Source organism: Papaver somniferum, chromosome 2 (genome assembly GCF_003573695.1).
Source record: "Papaver somniferum cultivar HN1 chromosome 2, ASM357369v1, whole genome shotgun sequence".
In the NCBI taxonomy this organism is placed as follows: domain Eukaryota; kingdom Viridiplantae; phylum Streptophyta; class Magnoliopsida; order Ranunculales; family Papaveraceae; genus Papaver; species Papaver somniferum.
In genome coordinates, this window is record NC_039359.1 from 1,226,285 (window position 1) to 1,238,665 (window position 12,381).

Genomic DNA, 12,381 nt, shown 5'->3' on the forward strand with positions numbered 1-12,381 from the left:
CTCTTATGTCGGCAGTCGATGGCATAGTTGCAGCCAATGGTTTCTTCGATCAACTCATAATGGTAAGCCGTGGGTGCATTTGCGAGGAAAAGATTTGGTCAGAAATTGAGATTAGTCCTTGATTCCACCATAAAAACAAAAGAAACACAAGTTCAAGGATTCTAAGTTAACATAACTGTTCGATTATTTGGTGACATTTGACCGACTTAAAAACAAATCATGTTTTTTCTAGATCATTGTTTACACGGCAATAAAAAATAAAAAATATAAAACTGACTAGTTTCAAAGTACAAGTAGAAGTAGATAAGTGTCACCTGGGTGGAGAATATACACACATGCCTTAGGTGATTCATGAGGCCATAAATTTAGTTAAGATCCTAATTAGCAGTCTTGTGAAAAATACAAACCTACTCTCAGATTAATTGCTAGTTACATATACATAGTACAGACAGAATAGCCAATGTGCCCTCGTATGAATCTGATAAGGTGTTGAGAGAGGATCAAATCAGACTGTAAAATCTAATGGATCTTACCCATGTGTGCCCAGCCTTTTCTTTGTTTCAAGCTTGAGATGTGTTAAAAGTGAAGAAAGAAAAAAATTGCCAAGATTATTTTACATAAAATCATCATCATGATCATCGGAATGCGACGATAATCTCTTAAGGGGTAACTGTTTCCCAAAACTAGTTCTAGGTTTTGTTGGTATAGGTGTAGTACTTTGTGTGGACATTTTTGTGAATTTCGTAGGTCCCTTTAATGAAGGTCTGGACAAACCTGGTGTTGTCTTACAGCTTGAATTAGAATTTACAGTGGATGAGATTGCTGGACTTGGTTGTGCATGTTGCCGCAAGAATGACGTCGATTTCTGGTTTTGGATCACCCTTGTAACAGCATGGATTTTGTTTCCTTCTGCTCCTCTGGGGGTTGAACGCATTGACTCGATTGGTACAAGCTTTCCGTCTACTTGGTTTGTGAAAACAAATGTGACCTGCCACAGCAACATTGGGACAAGCGCATAAATATCATGTTCATTTTGCACACCATAAGCAATATTACACAACATAAATGTGGAAATTCAGGATGAAGGAGACAAGTACTTGCAAATGTAATCTGCAACAAGCGATGTGAAAATGCAAATCACACAACTAATAGACTAAGTTGGAGGGTGACAAAAAAAAACAGATGATCAGAAGACAATTCTTCAGAAATTACAAAAAAAATTGTTTTTAAGGGATGGTTTCCAGTCAAAAAAGAAAGAAAAGAGGGGTATATTTTCAAGACTAGATGCAGAGTATGTATCAGTCATGTTCTTGGACTTCACGACGTGTAAGCGAGATCCAAGAACTACCTATAAGAAAAACCTTTTGCCTTTCCTTCTGTATTTATATCTGCACACTAATGTTGGTACATTTCATACTGTTAAGTTGCTTAGAGCCCATTTTCTTGAAGACACATAACTTTGCTGGCTTACTTGTTAACATGCAGACATGCAAAAGTGCTTCTCTGGCCATTATAATATCCAGTTATATACAGAATATGCACTAATCTTAAATTGAAGGTAGAAATTCCATTTACTATAACCACACTTTTTCAGCAGTGTCTAACATGTGGTCGCCTAGGTAATTCACTGGATCTCAGTTTACCACATCAAGATTAAATAGTTATTCAGATAACATAATTGTTGGTTCAGTAGAAATAGTCTCTATCAACATCTAATACTTGCATTATGTTCTTGGTAATTTTCAATCTGCCAATAGTGAAGAATTTATAGAATTGTTACTAAAGGTGGTAACTTATCATGCAATGATTAAAACTTTTATCAAGATGTGAAAGATATGGACATCTTTTTCTCAGAATAACCAAACCGAACTAAGAGCCTAACTGGAAGCTCACCTCGTCACCTGCAGAAGCTTGAAGAATTGAATCAGGTACCGTTGCCGAGAGAAAATGATGCCCCCAACTTCCGAGGTCTTCTTCTAGTGGAGTTCCCAACTAAAAATTGTGTTCCAAACAGATATTAAGAATTATAGGGTCCAACTCAGTTTAGGCTCGAAATGTAAAACAGTGAGCTTCGTCTTACCTGTTTCTCTGAGCTTTTTAACTTATCCAAGCAACCAGATATCTCTTGAAATCCACCTATATCACCTTGGTCATCCTGACTTGCTGCTCCATCTTCAACCTGTCTTGCGATTTCAGGAGCATTATCTTCTAACTCACAAGTTTCGCAACGACTGCAGTTCATATTTTCATGAATTTCAGACCTGCATAACAAAGTACAACGAAACAACAATTAGATGCAGTAGGGTAAGAGTACTAGTTAAGGTTACAAGTTCACAATACTCTAGAGAAGGACTGGCACAGCCCAGACCCAGGTAAGATTCATAATCGCATAGCCAGAAAAACAACCACTAGATGGATGTGAAAAAAGTTGTTTGTTCAAAAATAAGGGGAGAAAAGTTGAATGCCCTAAAATCATACAGTAGTTACTTCAAAGTTCAAGAACTACTTGACTAAGCTGAACCTGGTATGCAATTTTCATACAGCATGCTCGTTAAGAATTGTATGTGTAGGCTGTAGCATGAAAAGTGTGGCATGCAAATGCAAAGCAGAAATATTTCTTTTGGACATCGAGGTGTACTCCCTTTGGTTTCAGGCTTTCAGCTTCCAAAACAGTACAACTGCAATCTACGCTTTTCTTCAGATCATATAAGAAAATTAAAGTCTAATGTAGTTCCCTGCCTGTTTATGTTCTCCAAGTTACTGACTGGTGAAATAAATATATCTACATTACTACTATTCATCATGCAGATGAAACTGCACTTCTAAGATGTGATAAAACTTCTAGATTTAAAAGACAAAGTTACCTGGACTTTTCATAAAAGCTGAAAAGATCCCGTAGGTCTTCAGTCGAAAGAGCATTTCCCTGCAATAAAAATTGTATATTTTTGGGGCAATGGAGATAAAATGGTTAATCCTGATTCACCAAAAAATCTAAATCATTAAAAGATGAAATAGAACCTGTGACTTCAGATTATCCCCTTTCTCTTTCTGAATGACTTTTTGAAGCCCTTCTTTTGACATTTGACGCTGATAGACCTATGAAAACATTTAAAAATAGTCAACAAACGAAATCAAGAAACTTCGCTTACAAACTAAAGTCTAAAACCAATATGCTTTCCATATAGAGAAACAAAATGTCAAAAACCTTTTCTTCAATGGTTCCAGTACTCAAAAACCGATAGATGTAAACTCTCTTTTTTTGCCCGTCCCTCCAGACTCTTGCAGCAGCCTATTTAGAATGACAAATGGACAACATCAAGATGTCGTGACCTTGTGAGAAAGTCAAAATAGAGTTCGTTTGATCCTGCATGAATGAAAAGCTATATCTAAACATACTTGCTTGTCATTTGCAGGATTCCAATCTGGATCAAATAAGACAAGGCGATTTCCACCAATCAAATTAAGCCCACAACCACCAGCCTTGCTACTTAAGAGAAAGACAAATTCATCCTGGAAGGTATAAATCAAGACTGATTAACAATAGCCTAAAGAATCTTACGAGGGTCTGGAGTTCAAAAATGCTTACCTTTGAAGGATCATTAAAACAGTTTACCAATTTCTGTCTTTTACTGATAGAGGTGGTTCCATCAAGCCTCAAGTGTGGATATCTTCTTTCCCGACACAATTGTGCAAAGAGGTCCAGAGTCTGGTAATCAAGGGAAAACAGAATTTAAAAGAAAAGTTAGGCAAAAACTAGTACAATTAGTTTTTGCAAGAAAAGCTACATTATCAAAAAGGAAACAAGTTCCCTCCAAAAAGAGGTGTCTTCATATCTACGCACTCTCACATAAAGTGAGAAACACCTATTGCAAGACTTCTAAACTCATAAATCGCTGGGTTAAGGTCTAGGAGGGAATAGGCGGTTCATAAATACCCAGCTTTTTGTAGACTGGGAACTCCAGTTAGGATGATTCCATGGTGAGTAACCATCCTCACCAAAATTAGTGAATCATCTCTAAGGAGGCGCATAAGAAGCTAACTACTGTGCACCTGATTTCTTGATATAAACGTGATGTAAAGTGATAGTGGAAACTACTTGCATAAAGTAATAGAAAATTAGCATGTGTTGTATGTAAATGCAGGATGGTTTCAATTAAGACAAATTACTGCTAAATGAGGCTTCCTGCTAACTAAAATTTATAGAATAATTGGAGAAATTGCGTTGCTAGAATGAATACAAACCTGAGTATAGTTGGAAACAAGGACAATACGGTCATCAGTTTTGCTACGCAATTGGGCCAGCAACCGAGCTAAAACATGCATTTTCCCAGAAAGTTCAACCCAAATCCCATCACCACCAGTCCATGCTCCAGATCTAAAATTTACAGTGTTTACACTTAAATTAGAAATATTTTGCGGAAGATAGAAGAAGATAGAAAATGTAAGGTAAATATATACCTTCCAGAAAACATTGCAGGAGGAAAAAAGCGAAGGCAATCCTCAAATCCCGACGTTCCTGACCCACTTTTGATTGTATCATAGATAAGCTGAAAAGAAGATGTCTAAAGTGAACATAATACTAATTGTCGAAGTAAAGACAATCTAAAAGAGAGTAACAAGCAAAAACAAAAGCCTTGAAGAATAAATATAGCTGGAGAAATAAACAAATGAAGTATTTTCTACAAATTAGGATAGGAAGTGGAAACTCATTAGTTCTAAGCTTTGTTTTCCATCATCTGAAATGGGAAAAAAAAAAAAGGAAACAAAAAAAAACACTTAATCTGATGAAGGAAAATCAATAAATTAGTTATACAGTTTTATGTTGCACTAGACTACATTTCATGCTTTGAAATTGACCTCTACTTGACTACACCTTGCTTCTCTATAATGCTTACTAGTGGTGTAAAGCTGGACTTCAATACGTCACAACCAATACAAGAGTACATGATCTTATTTTGCACAGAAGAAGCATAAGTGTAAGAGCACACAACAAATACCAACTGTAAACAAAGAGAGTACTCTCCACTGATACCCTACCTTAGGATGATTGCAAAGCTTTTTCAAAGCAGTGATATATGCCAAAATTTTTGATTGTTTCGCCTCTTCAGATATTGCTCGCTTAACCTGAAAGAAGAGACCAACAAGAAAAGATAATAATTAGAGCAAAATCAATTACATTAATTTACCAGCAAGTTTTCTGAACCATTCGAAATGGACAAAGAAAAAAGACCTACATTTTTGGAATGTATAAAATGGTTATATAACTCCGACTGAAGAGGACTCAATTTGCAACAGACAACTTCAACTATCTGCAGGCAAATTCAATGCAATAAATTTCAGGTGTAGTACAAGTTCAGAGCAAGCAACTGCAGACAAATTCAATGCAATAAATTTCAGGTGTAGTACAAGTTCAGATGAAGCAATTTATACATTATGGCTACTAGTATCAAGCATATTCTCACTACTTTTTATCAGATCAAGGCAACACTGTGTTATCGAACATATGCCACTCTTGAGAATTTGAGATGATTAAGATAAGGGATTGACCAATTGTGTGCTTCCCCAGTATCATATGTGAACGTTCACATTCCAGTGATGTTCCCGTAATAGATGGCATAGCCTTTAATAATCAAAGAAACACTGATATATCAAAGATGTTGCTTGGTACAATCCACGAAGCGGGTAATTTGCACCTTATTTCTGATTCGCTGGGGTCATGCAGGTGGTTATTTACAGTGTCCCTACGTTTAACCTACACTGACTCCACTACGTAATGTTAAGGACAAAGTCATAGAGGTGAAGATGGGGTGCAAACTGTATCGTAAATATCTTGAAACATCGCAAAACTGAAAACTATTTAAGTGTATAAGGACATTTAAAAAGGCGAAATGCTGAATTACCTTTGGCGGTAGATGATTTGATAGCAAAGCATTGGTCCTCCTCAAAATAAACTGAAATGAAAATCCACAAGCGTGGAAGAGACGAGGTTAACTGCTGCTTATTCGAAAACCACAATAGTAGAAACAGACAAATAAAAACAGAATATCACGAGCTCCGGGGATGGTTAACTGTTTCACACACTGAAACAAGATTACCTGATTTACTTTTGTGCTTAATTCAGCAGATCGCTCAACACTAAGATTTCTCTCTTCTTCTGTTGCTGTAGGTTCTCTTCCAGAAATGATCGGTGACTTCATTTGATGAGTTCAAAACAGAGAAAACGCCACATTCCCAGCATCTATCAGCTAGATAATTAATAACAATGAATACAAAAAGAAGGCAATACACTCACCTCATAGTATCGTCGAAAATATGCAGCATCCCCCAAGATTCCTGGATTGGTAAAATTAACCATTGCAAAGAACTCTTCCAGATCATTCTGCCATTAATAAACAAATCAACATAGGTAAAACTATATTATCAGAGAGACATAAATTCAACTACAACAAGAAGCTAGACTAAGGACTGTTACCTGCATCGGAGTCCCTGACAATAATACGCGTCGGTTGCATGAAAGACCAGCTAATGCCTGAATTCAAAACAATCATCTTCGAGTTAAGGATAGACAAACAGTATTTTATACATACCAGGATAATACAAGGAAAGATATGATAATTGTACCCGATTTGTTAGTGTCTGGTCATTCTTCAGTCGGTGTGCCTCATCGCAAATAAGGAGGTCACAGGATCCACTTTTATCAAATTTTGACGAATGCATTCGGAATGTCTCATAGGAAACAATTAGCACCTTGTAAAATATAGAATGAATCAGTATCCATGCTAAAAGTAATAGCTTATCAAGACAGATAGATAATCATAGACTTACCTGATATGGACTGCGCGGTCTAATGAAACTGTCTATTCCAGAAACAACATCATCCCTGGTGCTCTCACAAAGAGCAATAAGTTGTAGTCTATCTCCGACCCATTTTTTAATTTCAGATTCCCAATTACTTACAAGGCTGGTAGGAGTGACAATTATTGCCTTTTTAGCCATGGGCTCTCCATCAAATCCCTGCCGAAGAAGAGTATACAGTAATGCGATTGACTGTAAAGTTTTCCCCAAACTGCAAAATAGAACCAAATAGCACATGATAAGAGAATAAGAAGACAATGGACTAGAACATCAATGTCTGATAAAACATCTGAAATAGGTAAATTCAGTACCCCATATCATCAGCTAGAATGCATCCAAAAACACCAGGAGCACATACCCCAGATACACAATCAAACATGAATTGAACACCTTCACTGCATCAAAAGTTAAAGTTAATGTATAAGCCAAGGAAATAATAGAATGACATCAGAAGAAAGACATGGATAATTTAACTGCTTCAAAATTTTCTAAAGCAAGCAAAGGTGTGCACATTTCACACATTTAAAGGGGTGTATGTTATCTGATTTGTCCTTTATCGAGGGAAGCTACCTATAGCTTTCCCAAGTCAACACTCCAACCACATCAATGGACTAAAATTAGCTTTCCCAACTTAAAAGAGTCTCTTTACTGGTAAAGTAAGAAAAGAACAGAAAGGGATAATACCGCTGATGAGGACGGAGGAAACCAACAAGCACTGGATCTACCATTATCGAGATAGAAATCACACACTCCTCTCCGGATTCTTCAGATTGCCATAACACCAAAGGCTCTATTCCTTCAGGCAGAGTCACACTTGGCTCCGGAGTGTCTTTCTCAGCACTTGGGTTATCCGTACGGTTGCTTATTCCAATTACCACTGGTCTTGATGAACCCCATGGTACAAATCTTTTACGAGCCCATAAACGACGAACAAGCTGTTCTTTCTGATCACTGTACCCACTCGAACAAGGAGGCTTGAACGGTTTTCTAGCTATTGCTGCACCATCTGATACTGAAAGAACTTTAGGAATCAATGGTTGCCTTTTAACAACAAGGTTACCTCTGGAATCAACAATAATAACCAAAATTAACAACAAATTCATCACAAATCTCAATCTAATAAATGAATACATAAACCCTAATTCGAATTTGCGGTGTATGAGGACAATCGGATTTTCAAGAGGTGTTACCTTACGAGGGCATCAACATTTTGGGATTTCCGAGTTTCATCAGAAGGAGGAGAATCAACAGGAGATTGTCCACCGTCTTCTTCTTCATCATCATCTTCGACATCTCCGATGTAATCGTCACTAGAATCACTAGAATCGCTAGAGATAGACACCAAAGAAACTTCATCATTTTCGACTTCTTCCATTTTTACCGATTTTCTCTCTGTCTCTCCTCACTCATTACTGCTTCGCTTCCACTTATTGTTGTTTTAAAACGACGGATGAATCATTTTGGCGGCAAAATGTGTTTTCCGCGGCTGCGTTCTTGAGAAGCTACCTTCCACAATGTTTTTTTGTTTGTTTGTTCAATTGTTCGTTTGTTTTGTACGAGTCTTATTCGTCAAAATTTGAAATCACCTTACTCATCTGAATCAGGTCTGACTTCAACTAACATAAAAACATGTGAATCAGTGACTTGATCCGATAAATCAGGGTTATTTTGTTACTTAATTTAAATGGGTCCGGGTCAAGAATTGGATCTGAGCCATGTAGCCAGTCGGATCTGACTGAAATTGGAAAACAAAGTAACGGATAATTTGACATTTGACTCGCGACGATTCGGGGATTGACTTGGATCCAGATCATTCAGATGTAAATAAACATGGTGTTCATTTTAAGAATTAAGGTTATTTTTTATTTATTTTTGGAAAGTAAAACCATAATTGAAGTTTTGGTACGTGAATATTGTCTTGGTGGATGTCCCGCCATTACTCCAACCTTTTTCACAATACTATCAGGACGTGTTTTCTTATCCTATTATTAGGTTTTTTCTTGGTGGATTTGGATTTGGATTTGCATTGTTATCAAGTATGTTATGGTTGAAAACGATCTACTTCACCAGATATTGAGATTGTTTGTTGAGAAATTAATTTGGGCATATTACTTCCTTTTTATGGAAGCATTTGATATATTTGATGATCAAGAAACAAATAAACTATTATAGGGACATCCAATCCTTCAACGGACTGCAGAAGTTTAGTACGATTTTCTTATCTCGTTTCTTTAAGTTTCAATTGTGAATCTTGTACTATTATTGTCAATGTTTGAGTCAAACCTTATGGAGGGACAAGGTTTCAGTCAATGAATATTGACAGACTGAGTGAAATCGGTCAAGCTGGTTGGCACTTAAAATACATTTTAGTCCTCAAAATAGTTAACTCAACCACGGCTGAAATGGGTAGAGTAAAACAATCCATACCCGCCACAGATGAAATGGATAGAGTTATCTCCTCTTCTTTATATTTTGATCCCATGTTCTGCCATGTTCTTCAATCCCCCAATACAGAAGGTGGGTATACCAATAGAAATTCATAAAAGCATATAGATGACTTTTCAAAATTGGATATTGTTATGTTGGCAATGAAAATATAAGACTGGAAACCGATATTTATTACCAACTACACCAAGTATGTACATTTTAAAAAGAAAAAGAATGGATTCACAAAATCTGGTATTGTAAAAGAACTGGGGAAAAAATTACTAGCTAAACATCATAATCATAATTTCTCCATTTTAGGCAGACCTCAACCCTTCCATAAGCTTAAATAGACATATCATTATGTCGCAAATGAAAAACAGTAACTACACCCAACGAAAACAGGGGCAGTACATTTACTAACGACGAGAAATACTCATACATGTAAATCTAACTAACCAGCAACCCCGAGATATATACATATAAGAGATAGAAGCAAAAATATCAACTTTTTCTCAACCTCCTATCCGTAAGCTCTTCCCAAGCTTACTGCCTCAACCTCGCTTCATACTCTGTGGGAAAAAAAAAAAAAGGGAGTGAGCCACAATTCAATAGGGGGTAGAACATTTTAGTACGCAAAGTAGATGTAAATTATGAAAATGTTGACAAGAGCAGCAGCGATAATCAGGATGGTGCGGCCAAATATTGGCAATCAAATGCATAATAGCAGATTAAAAATTTGGGTTTCTATCGTGTAAAACAAACAACTCAGTTCTTACCTCTGTGAGACCTTATTCCTTAGGGTAGTATTAGCTTATTCTTATAAATTTCATAATCAGCATCTCTGTTAGAGCATATGTCGGTTGAACCCACCAATCATTGGTATGTCAAGTTTGGTTGTCATATTTTAGTGAATCAAAACTCATTTTAAGAGTCGCTTGATTATGTACTAGAGTCAACTTCGTATAAGTTAGCTTGAAAGCATTAGGATATGAGACATTACAAGTATTGCGAAGACTTGAAGAAGTGAAGAAGTAAGAAACTACAAGGACAACATCATCCTTCCACTTGAGGTTAGTGATATTCGACTTGAATTATTTCATTCCCTAACATATCTTTCAAGTCGTGCATATTGAAAACAAAACTGCGAAGCATGTTTGAACTCTAAATAGACATAGTATTAAGGAATACAATATGAAGGTTATTGCTTAACCATTAAACTTTGTAGATAAGACATCGACATAATCGTATAAATGTTATTGTGATTATGTATGGGTATGAGGTGAGAATTTCATCCTAGGAAACAATGTTTTACATGTGTTTTAAGGAAGTAAGTTCATAAACTTGTTTATGAATCGAAAAGGAAATTGCCAGGCATTATTGAGATTGTTATTCATTGCATATCTTGTGAACATCCAATATATGTGATTTAGTATAACCTCTCATGACTTGTTTGTGTTCTTGGTAAAACTATTCACAAAGGCCTGACTTATGTATTGGTATGACTTTTATTAGTGAAACCGATCTTAAGTAATCACCTGAGATGGTATGATCGAGTTTGTGATTTGTTGAACCGAATCTGTGTAAAGGGGAACAGATCCTATGAAGAGGTGCAACACATCACAAAGGGGAATCGATCCTTGTATGAGGTGCAACAATTTTTTAACAGAAAGGGGAACCGATCCTATGGACATGTGCAACATGTTTTTAGGCAAAGGGGAACCGATCCTATGGACATGTGCAACACATATAAGTTAGATACCGATCCTAGTATCTAGTCAACCGAATTTTGGGAAGCTAGTGTGACTATGCACCGTACTCACATGGAGGTAGAACCGAAACTTGTTTTGGTAGAACCGTTAAACCCATGATTTGTGATTGAGTGTTTCTTAATCAATCGCATAGTTATTGAAAGTCAGATGAACCAATTCTAAACTTGTTTGGAAGTGTGGCAAATCGGTTTTAAGGTTGTAAGTATGAAGGAGGACTTACAAAGTAAGGATGTCGGCATACTTTGAACACGTACAGTAATGTTTATCTTTTATTGTTCAAAGTTATTCCTTAATAGCTACAGAAAGAAAATACCAGGATCGAAATATAAATAAGTTAAGAATCTTTTAACTAAGGTTGTTAATTTATTTTAGTAAAATTAGAATTAGTAATGTGCATTTACTAGTTGAGATTTTCCAAAGAAATTTTCGGTCATTATTTTGGACAGAGCATTTCCAGAAATTATGGAAACCGAATTTGGAATATATTGAATATCTTTGAGAATATTTTCGGTTTTAGAAATTCCATGGTGTCCAAACTTCCTTGTCTGTAAATCCTTGAAGTTTGCATTTCTAGCAAACTAATCCTTCGCGACAGCAAACTTCCTCGGTTGTGTTGTTACTGGTGTATCTGCCTATTCGGAGAGGAGAGTCACCTAATTAGGCGAAATCTCTTACGGACGCTCAATTTAAAGTCTTCTTTGGCATTGAGAAGCTCTACGAGTACCGTTGGTGGGAAACTAGATAATCGCGGTTTATCTTGTGCGTTCGATTGATTTGATTGACTAACGGTGGTTGATCTTTGATTGCACCTGGTTTTTTTATGCTTGAGAATCTTCTCTTCTGATATAAGATTCACTCAAACTAGATCGAAATTTCGACAGGGATGTTTAGACTTTTGTTAGTGCTAAAGACGATCTTGTGATAATCCATTGTTAATAGACTCCGTTTTGTGCGTGATTGATCACAAGAGATTCAAGTTGTTGTGTGCAGGTGTGTATTGAAGAACTAAGAAGATTTGAAGACAAAGAAGATATTGAATATTTATGATTTGGGGTTCATAATCTTTGGTGTGCACAATACTTGTTTCGGTATAAGAGGATCCAACTATAATCGGTTTATCCTTGTGGTAGATTGGATTGATTAGTTGTGTAGATCGACATCAATACAATTCTTGGTGATTAAAAGTATTGATTGCAAAATCTTAACAATTACTTAGGTGATTGAACATAAGATGGATCTAAGAACCTGACGAAGGAGTTTATGTTAAGATAAACAGAAGAGCCTTTGTCCGACTCATATCACTTGGTTGAAGGGATTTGATACCAAACAT

At 36.3% G+C, this 12,381-nt stretch overlaps 1 protein-coding gene across 1 annotated transcript; it reads right to left on the reverse strand.

Moving 5' to 3' along the window:
* Positions 1 to 390: 390 nt before the first annotated feature.
* On the reverse strand, positions 391 to 8,360 carry LOC113346643 (protein CHROMATIN REMODELING 25-like). Its single transcript, XM_026590120.1, has 21 exons — positions 8,046 to 8,360; positions 7,540 to 7,917; positions 7,167 to 7,250; positions 6,826 to 7,066; positions 6,622 to 6,747; positions 6,473 to 6,529; positions 6,293 to 6,379; positions 6,096 to 6,191; positions 5,901 to 5,951; positions 5,235 to 5,309; positions 5,038 to 5,124; positions 4,459 to 4,547; positions 4,243 to 4,375; positions 3,587 to 3,706; positions 3,397 to 3,510; positions 3,206 to 3,289; positions 3,019 to 3,096; positions 2,865 to 2,923; positions 2,081 to 2,261; positions 1,894 to 1,992; positions 391 to 988 (listed from the first exon to the last, which is right to left on the reverse strand). Exons 1-21 carry the CDS (start codon positions 8,228 to 8,230, stop codon positions 614 to 616), a joined length of 2,799 nt encoding a protein of 932 aa, XP_026445905.1. The 5' UTR covers positions 8,231 to 8,360; the 3' UTR covers positions 391 to 613.
* Between the last annotated feature and the right edge of the window lie 4,021 nt (positions 8,361 to 12,381).